This window comes from Phyllobates terribilis, unplaced genomic scaffold, assembly GCF_046119375.1.
Source record: "Phyllobates terribilis strain yellow unplaced genomic scaffold, ASM4611937v1 Scaffold_8__6_contigs__length_399053987, whole genome shotgun sequence".
Lineage (NCBI taxonomy): Eukaryota > Metazoa > Chordata > Amphibia > Anura > Dendrobatidae > Phyllobates > Phyllobates terribilis.
The window spans coordinates 33,783,873-33,796,499 of record NW_027362768.1 but is presented as its reverse complement, the minus strand read 5'-3'; the positions used below and the strand labels follow the sequence as shown (position 1 = coordinate 33,796,499).

Sequence of the window (12,627 nt, the reverse complement as noted above, 5' to 3'; positions counted from 1 at the left end):
GAGGTTGTTTGTGCCTGGGACCTTTAGGAGAGATTTGTTTGTTGAGTGTCACGAATCTCAGTTAGCAGGTCATCCCGGAATCTCTGAGACCAAGAGACTGGTGGGTCGCAGTTTTTGGTGGCCTGGATGGCAGAAGGAAGTCATTAAGTGGGTGCGTCAATGTACTATATGTGCTAGATCTAAGTCCTCACATACTCCTGCTGCGGGGTTGCTTTGTCCTTTGGAGGTTCCCAGTGCTCCTTGGACACATTTGGCTATGGACTTTATAACTGACCTTCCCCCCTCTGAGGGTTTTACTGTCATCTGGGTGGTCGTGGACCGTTTTAGCAAGATGTGTCACTTGGTTCCCTTCGTCAAACTGCCCTGCGCTAAAACTCTCGCTAAGGCCTTTGTCAAGGAAATTGTCAGACTTCATGGCGTTCCTACTGACATTGTTTCTGATAGGGGTCCTCAGTTCGTGGCACGTTTTTGGCGTGCCTTTTGTGACAGGTTGGTAGTTCATTTGTCGTTCTCGTCCGGATATCATCCTGAATCTAATGGCCAGACAGAAAGGAAAAACCAGGATGTTGAGCAGTTCTTGCGTTGTTTTGTGGCAGACAATCAAGAGGGGTGGTCTGAGTTTCTGCCACTTGCTGAATTTGCTCTTAACAACCATACATCTTCTTCTGCTGGTTGTTTGCCTTTTTTTTGTTGTTCTGTGAGACATCCGTCATTTGGGTCGTTCTCCAAGTTGGGATCTGCCATGCCTGAGGAGGAGAATTTTTCCGGTGATTTAGAGAGAGTTTGGACGGATGTGCGTGGTAATCTTCAGGAGGCCAACAGAAAATCTAAAGACTACTTTGATAGGAAACGACAGGAGGTTTTGTTCGCTGTTGGTGACATGGTTTGGTTGTCCTCTAGGAATCTGCGGTTGAGGATTCCTTCTAAGAAATTGGGTCCCAAGTTTGTAGGGCCCTTTAAGGTGCTTCAGGTTGTCAACCAATCTGCTGTTAGGTTGGAGGTTCCTACCTCCTGGAGAATTAATCCGGTATTTCATGTCTCTCTGTTGAAAAAAGCGGTTGTATCGGATTGTGACGCCTCTGCCTCTGTTCCTCCGGTGGTGGAGGACGGGGAATATGAAATTTCTCGCATCCTTAACTCTAGACGGTATAGAGGTAGTTTGCAGTATCTTGTGGCCTGGAAAGGTTTCGGACCCGAGGATAACTCTTGGGTGAGGTCTGATGATGTTTCCGCGTCCAGACTTATCAGAGCGTTTCACAGGAGATTTCCTGATAAGCCTGGTCCTAGGGGATCCGGAGGATCCTCTTAGAAGGGGGGGTACTGTTAGAACCTTGCTCTTAGGTTTTTTCCTTTGCTGGTCACATGACCTTGTTGGCCTATTTAATCCTGCTCCGCCCTTCTGGCTTTGCTGGACTTCATTGTATAACTACTTTCTAGCTAGCCTGTGCTCTGTATCTACTCTGTTAGTTTGCTTGGTCTACGGACCTCTGTGTTCTTTATATTTTGTTTGTTCGTCTGTCTGCTACTATTTCTGTTAGGAGGTGTCCCATTTTCCTCCCAGTCCTTAGTACTTGTAGGGATTCCTTCCCCACATCTATAGGTCTCCGTACAGACTAGCTTAGGACTTTAGCAGGTCTGATCGCAGGATCAGGTCCCCTGTTACATCGTAGGGATCAAGCTGAGTTCTATCGTAGGGACAGATCTCCTCTCTTTCCTTAGCTCTGGTAGCAGAACATAACATTAGGCTCGTGTAGGTGGAAGCTGTCAACAATCTTATGGCGGCGGTGACCGGGTATCCATACTCGGTCCCCAGCCGCCACTGTTTTTCCCGGTATCGTCTCTGCCTTCCACAAGCACGAGTCCCACAACATTATCGTGCCATCCCCAGTGCACTTACTGGGAAGGACCGCCTAGCCACAAACACGTGGACAGGTGAATGTGGCCAGAGACAGTACGGAGCCAGTCCACAGCTTTTTTTGCTGGGTTGTATTTCACCACAGGCATATTCTTTAGCTCGGTGAAAGGACTTGGGAAACCATATCTACCCAGCTGTCATTTCACCCAGGAAGTCCTCTAAAGCTGTTTTCACTTGAAATGTGACCTTTTAGGCTCATGGAGGCGGAAGCTTTTCATAACCTCATGCCGACAATGGCCGGGTGTCCATACTCGGTCCCAAGCCGCCACTGTTTCTCCCGGTATCGTCTCCGCCATCCACAAGCACGGGTCCCACAACATTACCCGTGCCCTCCACAGTGCACTTACTGGGAAGGACCGCCTAACCACAAACACGTGGACAGGTGAATGTTGCCAGGGACAGTACGGAGCCTTCAGGAGAGTTCATAGTGCTGAGGTGAGGCCATGATGATGATAGAGGTCACCATCTGCTTAGTTTTCTGTTACTTGGAATGCAAGCGCAAGTATGCAGCCAGCCACCCACCCACCCACAGGCTGCAATACTAAACTGCCAGATTTCTGGGCAGCTGCTTGCACTTGAAATGTGGCCTTTTAGGCTCGTGGAAGTGGAAGCTTTTTATAACCTCATGCCTAGTGTCCATACTTGGTCCCCAGCCGTCACTATTTCTCCCAGTGTTGTCTCCTCCTTCTACAAGCGTGGGTCCCTGAGCACTACTGATGGTACTTTTCTGTGGGAATTTGCTTGCCTCCTACCAGCCAGAAATATTTCCAGTAAACTATGGTACGACACCATGGTATTAGCACTGCCCCCAGTACCAGTAGCGAAGTCATCCCCAATTTCCTTCTAAGGAATTTTATTTGGTAGACTGATTGGCTGCTCAAATACATTAGTTTTTCACAAAGGAGCTGAAGATAGAGTGGCAGTAGGTGCAAGTTTCTCCAGCCTGTTAGATATTAGAGGGTGAAGGGCAGCACATTGGATCAGTGGTTAGCACTGAAGCCTTGCAGCGCTGGGATCCAAATCTCAGCAAGGACAACAGCTACAAGGACTTTGTATGTTCTCCCCATGTTTGCGTGGGTTTCCACCTCAGTAAAAATGCAGCCATAGAGTGTCCGGGAACCTTCCCACACACTTTTCCTAGCCAGGACTGCTTCTCGGCAGGGTTGGACAGTCCCATCAGGGAATCCTCTGGTGTGCCCTGGCTTCTACCTCAGGAGAGTTCATGATAGTGCTAACTTTGCAGCTGCTATGGGGCTCTTGAGCGGGGGAGAAAGGTGAGCCCTCAGAATCAAATCCTCTGGTGGGCACTATGTTTTTCAATCTGAAACAGCTTCTCAGTGGGAGTTGTATTTCACCACAGCCATATTCTTTAGCTCGGTGAAAGGACTGGCATAGAGGGAAACCGTATCTACTCTGGCTGTCATTTCTCTGTCACCAGGTTCCGCCCATTGTCACACATGACCATGCCTGGCTGTATGTTCAGCAGTGAGAGCCACAGATCAAGCCGCTGTGTTACAGCTTTCAACAACTCTGCAGCTCTGGGCGGTTTGTCACCTAAGCATTAAGCGTGTTATCTTCAGCACAGCCTGTTGCCGCTTGGCCAAGACAGTGCTGCAGTGCTTTCAGCTTGTGACTGATGTGGTCATTTCGGAGATGGAGGAGGTGGTGCAGGACCTGAACAATGTGATTACATTGAGGTTACATTGGCAACTCTGCTATACAGTTATAGGATATGCAGTGAGTCCAACGGCTGACCAAATTTAGGAAAAACCCCACTAACAATTTAAAGAGACAGAGCAGGGCCACAGTAACAACAAATTCCCATTAGAAATTAGAGAGTCTCCCATAGTGTTGGCCTATGCAGTGAATGCAATGGCTGTCAAGAATTTGGAGGCACTTCAATGCCCCTTGGAAGAGACATGGAGGTCAGAGGGCCTCCTGAAAACAATGTTCCCATTATTAGGAAGTAGGTTTCCCATTGTGTTTGCCTATGCAGTGAATGCAAGGGTTGCCCAAAATTTGAAGGAACTTCAATGCCCCCTGGAAGAGACATGGAGGTCAGAGGGCTGCCTCAAAACAATGTTCCCATTATTAGGAAGTGGGTCTCCCTTAGTGCTGGCCTATGCAGTGAATGCAAGGGTTGCCAAAAATTTGGAGGCACTCCAATGCCCCTTGGAAGAGACTTGGAGGAGGGTATCATAAAAAAATGTTCCCATTAGAAAGAAGCAGGCCTCCTATACTTGTAATGCCCATGCACTAATTGTATGGGCTGACAAAAATTTACCCCTGGGGGGGTATACATGAACAAATTTTATTTTACAGGCATCATAAACACCCTTTAAAAAAATTATGTGGGTGTTGCATCACGACCACGGTCACCCTGGTGATATGGTGCTGGAGGATGAGGAGAAGGAGGAGGACAAGAGCAAATAGCCAAAATTAAGAAGCGTATACCCATGTCTGGGTGTGAAAAGGTGCATGAGAATACACCTCCCAAGAAAAGACACTGGATATGAGTTTATGTTACACTGCTATCATTCGATGGTGTTGAGAAGTCTGGCTCAATCCAGCCCTTGTTCATTTTTACAAGAGTCAGCCTGTCAGCATTTTCAGTTGACAGGCGGATGCGCTTATCAGTTATAATTCCACCAGCGGCACTAAAAACCCGCTCTGATAAAACGCTGGTGGCAGGGCAGGCCAGGACCTCCAAGGCCAGTTCATTCCACGTATCCAGCTTGGATATTCAATAATTATAAGGCCCAGAGGAATCACAGAGGACGTTGTTACGGTCGGCAAGGTACTCCCTCAGCATCTTCCAAAACTTTGCACTCCTTGTGAGAGTACCCCACGCCTCAGGATCTGTGCGATGGGAGGGGCTGAGAAAACTCTCCCAGAACTTTGACAGTGTTCTCCTTCCTCTGCTGGATTGAAGTTGTGTGTCTCTCGCCTGTACTCCTTGGTTGTCCAGCGAAGTGTGACCTCTGCCGCCAGAGTTTTCAGATGAGAATTTTTTTTAATAGTTCCGCAACAAGGGCCTTCTGGTACTGCCCCATTTTTGTAGACCTGTTCGCCTCAGGAATAAGAGATATAAAGTACTCCTTGTAACGTGGGTCTAAAAGTGTCACCAACCAGTAATGGCTGTCACCCAAAATTAGCCATGCGTGCCAGACTACTAACAGGCAGGACTTCCGTGTCCTCACCAAGAGGATGAGTGACCATGCTCTCCTCCTCCTCCTCTCTGTCCTCTGTCCATCCACGCTGAACAGAAGGTATGACAACTGTGTAGGTAGTACCATCTATAGTGCATGAAACTAGCTCCAGTCCTTCCTCCTCCTCCTCCTCTTCCTCATTGTCACCCAATCCACATTGGGATGAGATGAGGCTGGGCTGTGTGTAATCACCCTGTATGGTTCCTTGCCCCATCTCATCATGCTCTGCCTGCAATGCATCCTCTTTGATTGTGAGCAGAGAGCGTTTAAAAAGACAGAGAAGCGGGATGGTGACCCTAATTATGGCGTCATCGCCACTCACCATCTTGGAGGAGTCCTCAAAGTTTTGGAGGATGGTTCATATGTCTGCCACCAGGTTCTGACCATTGTCACACACGACCATGCCTGGCTGTAGGTTCAGCGGTGTGAGTCACACATCCGCCTGCTCTTTCAGAGCTGTCCACAACTCTTCAGCATTGTGTGGTTTGTCACCTAAGCTTATTAGCTTCAACACATCCTGTTGCCGCTTGGCCGAGGCAGTGCTGCAGTATTTCCAGCTTGTGACTGATGTGGTCATTTCAGAGATGGAGGCTGAAGAGGAGGAGGCTGAGGAGGATGAGGTGTAGGAGCTGTAGGTCGAAGATCAGGGGCAACCCTGATTGACCTAGGGCCCGCAATCCTTGGCGTCGGGAGGACGTGTTCCGTCCCAAGGTCCGACTGGGTCCCGGCTTCCACTATGTTAACCCAGTGTGACGTCAGCGAGATGTACCGTCCCTACTCACAAGCACTTGTCCACGTGTCCATGGTTAGGTGGACTTTCCCGGTAACTGCGTTGTTGAGGGCACGGCTAATGTTTTGTGGTACGCGCTTGTGTAATGGCGGGACGGCGCACCGGGAGAAATAGTAGCAGCTGGGGACTGGGTACCGAGGAATGGCCGCTGCCATCAGGTTGCTTCCGTCTCCATGAGCCTAAAAGGCAACATTTCAAGTGCAAGCAGTCGTGAAATGTGAGAATTTAGTAGTGTGGCCTGTGCGGCATTCGCTGCATATTTGCGCTTGCGTTCCAAGGACTGGGGTATGGACAACTGAACGTTTCACTGAGACAAGGACATGGAAGTGCTTCCTGATGCTGCTCATTGAGAGTGTGCAATGACAGGTGCAGGGCAGGAGGCATCTTCGCATGCATCATGGACAGGGGATTGGCTTGCATACACAACAGCGGAAGAAGCAATGGTGCCACCCGCAGACATTGTTACTGGACCCTGGGGTTCAGCCCACAAAGTCGGGTGCTTTTCTGCCATGTGCCTGATCATGCTGATGGTGGTCAGGCTGGTCGATTTGCCACCCCTGCTGATGCTTGCCTGGCAGATGGTGCAAATGGCCTTTTTGGGGTTATCGGCAGAGTCTTTAAAAACCAACCAGACTCGGGAAGACCTAACAGTTGTACTGGCAACTTCCTTCGTGTTGGTGTTATGGGGAACGGTTGCCTGCCTTCTTCCTGCCTGTTGGGGTGCTCTGCCTCCTTCCCCCTGTGTGCTGCTGTCCTCGCTCTGCATGTCCTCCTGCAAGGTTGGGTCAGTTACTATGTCATCCACCACCTAGTCTTCCACTTCCGCACCCTGGTCCTCCTCCTGACTTTATGGCAATTGTGTCTCATCATCGTCCACCTCTTGTGACACTTTCCCACCGTCGTCTTCGTGTGACCGTGGCTGCTCAAATATTTGGGCATCGCTAAACGCGATCTCCTCTTGCCCCACTTCAAGTGGACCGGACGAGAGGCCCGAATCTATAAATGGAAAAGTGAACAGCTCTTCGGAGTGTCCAAGTGTGGGATCAGTTGTCTCTGGGTAATCAGCATGGTGGGAGGAAGGAGGATCAGGGTGAGGAATATGCGGTCTAGACTCACGGCTATTGAGACTTGACCGTGTGGAAGACAGGGTGGTGGTGGTGGTGGCTAAGTCACTGGAAGCATTATCTGCTATCCAACCAACAACCTTTTGACACTTCTCTGGGTTCAATAGTGGTGTGCTGCGGTCCCCTAGGAATTGGGAAAGGAAGGTTGGGCGAGAAGATATGGGTGATCGTTGTGGCACAATTTCAGCTTGCCCATGGCCTTGTCCTCGGCCTCTGCATGCACCATCACCATCACGTCCAGTTCCCCGTCCCTTGCCACGTGCCTTGCCGATTTTAAATGGAAGACAGTATCTTCCACGCTCACTACAAATGACTGAGTTTGGAGCGAACTTATATGTTATCGTGTGACGGAGAAAACAGAGTATTAAATAACTGGCCTGTAGGTAACTAGTTTGAATAGCAAACTGGTGTGAATTGCTTCATTGACACACTGAAGGAAATTTTTAATGGAGGCCAGAAATGGCAGTATTTTCTGACAACGTATATGTGATCTGTGTGATGGAGAAAACACAGTTTTAAATAGCTGGATTTCTAGCGCTGTAATATGGAAAGGACATGGCTGTATTCTACAGTGCCAACAAGCAAATGGTGCAGAAAAACTGTGTTCTCTGGATTGCTTTTTAAGCAAATAATGAGGATTAAGATCCAAAAAAAAGTATTCCTGGCCCCTGAGACCTTGGCCTTTGTATAGAAATATCTAACAGCAGCAGAAGGCAGAATTGGAATGGAGCCTCTTGTGCTATATGCACTGCAGTCTGCTATATGCACTGCCTGCCTATATACCCTGCCTGCTTGATATTTCTGCAGATGGATTAGTTAGTCCTCAAAAGGACTATTTGCTAAGATGGATATGAGTAATATACGGTTTTTCTCCCTACACTACCTAATACACAAGCAAATCTCTCCCTGACACAGCAGCACCTCTCCCTACTCTGCCTGAATCCGGAGTGACTGTGACGAGCACAGCGGCGCCAGTTCTGATATAGACCTGATGACGCTGTGCGGCCAGCCAATCACTGTAATGCCACAACAACCATGGCTGCGGCATTACAATGAGTGGCAGGCGCTTTAGAGCAACAATCAACATGCAGGGAGGGGACCCAAGCATCCGCCCGAGCATCTCGCAAGTACTCGGTGAGCTCCGACCATCTCGAATACTGAGATGCTCGGGCGAGTACCGAGTACTTGCAAGAATGCTCTCTCATTACTAGTGATGAACAGATTCAGTAAAACACACTGTAATATCCATACGGTATTGTACTGACTGAGAATGAGGATGCGGGAGAGGCATTCTCTCCACACTGAGATCCAGTGTGATCATGTGATCAAGGGATATGTAGTCTTCACTACATCACATGTTCGCTGCTGCAGGACCGCCCATATATCCTTTTTAAAAGGCTAGTGTTACTAGAAAAGCAGGGTAGCCGAAAGGGGAGCAGAGGAAAATCAGGAGAACTCATCAGAATCACTCGTCAGAATTACTCGTCAAAATCACTTGTCAGAATCACTTATCAAAATCACTTGTCAGAATCACTCGTCAGAATTAGTGATGAGCGAGCACTAAAATGCTCGGGTGCTCGAAGCTCGGGTCGAGCCCATTGGAATACTCGGGTGCTCCGTGGGTATTACCCCCTTCCCAGGCTTCAAACATCTGCCCCAGCCATCTACTTAACGTCCGCTAGAGACTAAAATTACGGGGAACCCCACGCCAATTTTTTTTTTAAATAAATCCTTTGTTTTAACACTAAATGACAAGTACAGTAACCAACACTGTCACAGTACTTATTATATATGTGACTGACATGTTTCTATCTATCTAATCTATGTGTGAAGCTCTATTCTTTCTGTTCTAAATTGTCAGGTACCGATGAATGCCGCTGTTGAATTGCCGGCCAGCTTTTTTAAAGAGACGGGTGCATGAAAACACTATTTTTTTTTTTTATAAATCCTTTATTTTAACACTAAATAACAAGTACAGTACCAACACTGTCACTGTACTTATTATATATGTGACTGACATGTTTCTATCTATCTAATCTATGTGTGATGCTCTATTCTTTCTGTTCTAAATTGTCGGGTACCGATGTATGCCGCTGCTGAATTGCCGGCATTTCATGTTTCACTGTGAACACTGTTCACATCGATTTGGGCAATTACTGTAATGCCACAACCACCATGGCTGCAGCATTACAGTGAGTGGCAGACAATCCTTGCATGTTTTGGTGTTCTAAATAGCGCCAAACATGCAGGACGGGGATCCGAGCTCCCGCCCGAGCATCTCGAAAGTACTCGGCGAGCTCCGAGCATCTCGAGTACTGAGATACTCGGGCGAGCACCGAGCAGTGGCGAGCATGATCGCTCATCACTAGTCAGAATCACTTGTCAAAATCACTTGTCAAAATCACTCGTCAGAATCACTTGTCAGACAGGGTATTTAGCCTCAAACTGACATCTTTCTGATGTTTGATTTTGATATCTGATCATGTCCTAAAATGGACACTAGTTCTGGCCTCATTATAATCTCATTCTTGGACTCAGACTTACATTCAGTTATGACTTCCGGATCACTCTGAAAACACTGGAGCAATCCAGCAGGTCATAAACTACAGGAGACGGACCAGAGCAGGACCGATAATAACAGATGAAGACAGTAGCTGGTAATTATAAGACTAGGGGAAGAGAACTTAGATTAGTAGCAACACTCCAGGGCTGCTATAAAAAAAATTTGGAGTGGTTTTTAAATACTGTCTTACAGATACAAACATGGTAATAGCCCTTTCAATATTGTAATTGAGTGAGTGGACAGGTGAACCGGGTCAGATGCTTAGCCACGAAAAGGGTGCACTAAAGCCCTCTCATTTACATAATATGATTATATGAAGGTTTAAAGGGAATCTGTCACCCCCTGGGACTTATCAGACCTTTAATATGGGCATACATGTGATAGAAATGTAAATCTATACATACAGTATGCTCCAAACAATTTCAAACTGAGATCTCCTTTGCTGTATCACGTTAGTAAAAGAAAAAAATAGATTTTTTTACTCTGAACGAGCTCTGCATACAGCAGAATTTCACCAGCACAAAATGACAAAGTGAGATATGGCGTGCTGTATCACTTTTGTAACAGGCAAAATTAGATGTTTAAAGGTGCACTCGTGCATGGATGATAGAAGCAATGCACAACAGAGTTCTATTCTGAAATGCGTCCGCTGTCTTTGTCTGGACCTCACTAATGGCACAAGAAAAAAAAGCTGCTGGAAGGTCGATTGCACAGCAACACAGGACACTAGCTATATAAACTATCTGACTTAGAAGCAACCTCTTCTCTAACTAGCTAAAATCTCTTAGTATGCAGGAGCTGACCAGGAACATTGTCTATGATGTTTACAAAATGGCACTAAAAGAACATGTCTGCTCTTTATATACAGAGGGACATGTGATTTCAGCAGCCAATGACACAAGCCCTGGTGTGTGGACATTGTGGATGGTTCCTGCGCTTTGATTGGCTATCTGCAATTTGCACACAAAGTTTGGGGAAAAAAAATAGATTATACAAGCACGCCTCTGAGCTCTCTCCACCCCCTTCCCTCATCAAACACGCCCCCCCACTCATCATACAGCACCATTGTCCTAGCCAAAGTGATAAAAATACTGTAGTGGAAAAGCAATTATTTGCAGCACGTTTACCGAATTTTGCCAATTTTAAGTAAAAATGCCCGTGTGACCTATCACGAATCCAAATGTGCAATGTTCGTGGGAAATTTGAAATTGGCGATAGCTTTTCGAACATATTCGCTTATCTCTAATACTGAGGCTGATGCATACATCACATAGAAGACACTGAGACTGGCGAATATATCACAAGGAGTGGGACAGGAATGTAGAGTGTGCTATCCCTGCCCACAACAATGGCCAGTGCCAGCATCAGGACGTAATTCAGCGTTGCATGCATCATGGAATTCAGTAGTTGCATGCACGCAAGAGTTAAAGGGCTAACGGCCAGGTAAAAAGGGCAGTCGGCCCAATTAATGCAGCCCATCAGGAATCTGCCTGAGGACCAGATCAAATGACTTTTACAGAACGCAAGCCAGAAGTTCCTCACTCTTGCTTTAGATCAGGGGAACTGCCTGACTATACATTGTGTATGTGTGCCTCTCATCTCCCAACCCCAAGAAATTATGTAACAGGAGAGAAAAGATTGAGTAGTGTGAGCATAATCTCATGCTCCTAGGTTATTCCTAGAATTATCTAATCTCCCCATTAATAGCACATATATGCTTAGCAAACCAAGCATTCGTGTGTTAATAGAGCTAGCTTGGTTGGCCAAACGAGCTTTCTAACGTGTGTGATTACCTTTACTTTTCAGTTTATACTAACTATATTACTATTTATAGTGTTATAATATATAGAGTTGTATAACTTTGCGTTATCTAAAATAAATTAAAATAACCGAGTGGAAATGTCCATTTTATGTTTCAGAACCATGTACTGCAAAGGAAAAGAGCATGGATGAAAATAATATACAGCTAAGGTGGTTGGACCAGAAAAAACTATATATTCCACATGATGACCAATTAGAATATACTTGTAAATCTGGATATGAAGCTCCTCCTAACACACAGATGAGATTTACTTGTGAACATGGAAAATTGGATTATCCAAAATGTTTCAAAAGTGGTAAGTTTTGAAACATAGGAATGTGCAGAAAGTGATTCTCAATTACTGCTGCCCCAAGAAATGCTGAGACCAATGATGCAAACATTGTTTGGTTAAGCAGGGTTCTTTTACAATTGTATTTCTTCTTTTCACACATGATTTTACTTTTTATTTAGATTTATGTCATAGGCTCATCTACACAGTATACTAATTCTATTATAATACTTTCATACTTAACCCTTTAAGGACCAGACCTACTTTGGTCTCAATGTTCACAGATCTTTTTTTTATTTTTCATATGTTACATTTGATGTGGAATTCTTTTTTTTTAATCAATGGGGAAAAAATTGGATATATGTGGATATTTTTTTCACATTTTAAATTTTACGGTTTAATTTCTTGCGCAAATAAAAGGTTACATTTATTCTGGAGTTACTAAAGCAAGATTCATGTAGCAAAAAATGTGATTTGATTGAGAGCATGTCCAATCACATATAAACGCCCTCCTAATATAATCAACAGTGGAGTACTCCAATATATAACCAAAACATTAGGTGTAAACACCCATAAATAGAGTAATCTTAACCACACAAAATTAACAACTTTTATTATAAATGTATTAAAATCATATACACATATGCCAGAACATTAAGGTTTTAAGGAGGAAAACAAATGCAACAACATTCGCATTCGTGCAACGCTAAGTAGTAGGCAATAAAAAGTTATGGGCACAACCTATAGGAATCCTCATATGTGTATCCAGGCAGTATAGGGGTAAATCCCCCCCAAATCACTAATTAACTATAAGTAACCACTGCCATAATATTTATAAAGTGCTTACCCATAGTGTGCCTTTGCTGTACACGCTTCACCTGCAGCCCGACACACGTTTCACGGAATAGCTTTATCAAGGAAGTGTTGTATACTTTA

At 45.7% G+C, this 12,627-nt stretch overlaps 1 protein-coding gene across 3 annotated transcripts in view; it reads left to right on the top strand.

Moving 5' to 3' along the window:
- Positions 1-12,627, top strand: part of CFH (complement factor H) — a 1,056,626-nt gene that overhangs the window by 866,500 nt on the left and 177,499 nt on the right. For all 3 annotated transcript variants that reach the window (XM_073642935.1, XM_073642934.1, XM_073642933.1), the window contains one exon: positions 11,521-11,718. In XM_073642935.1, coding sequence (XP_073499036.1) covers positions 11,521-11,718 — 198 coding nt within the window. The remainder of the gene's footprint in view (positions 1-11,520; positions 11,719-12,627) is intronic.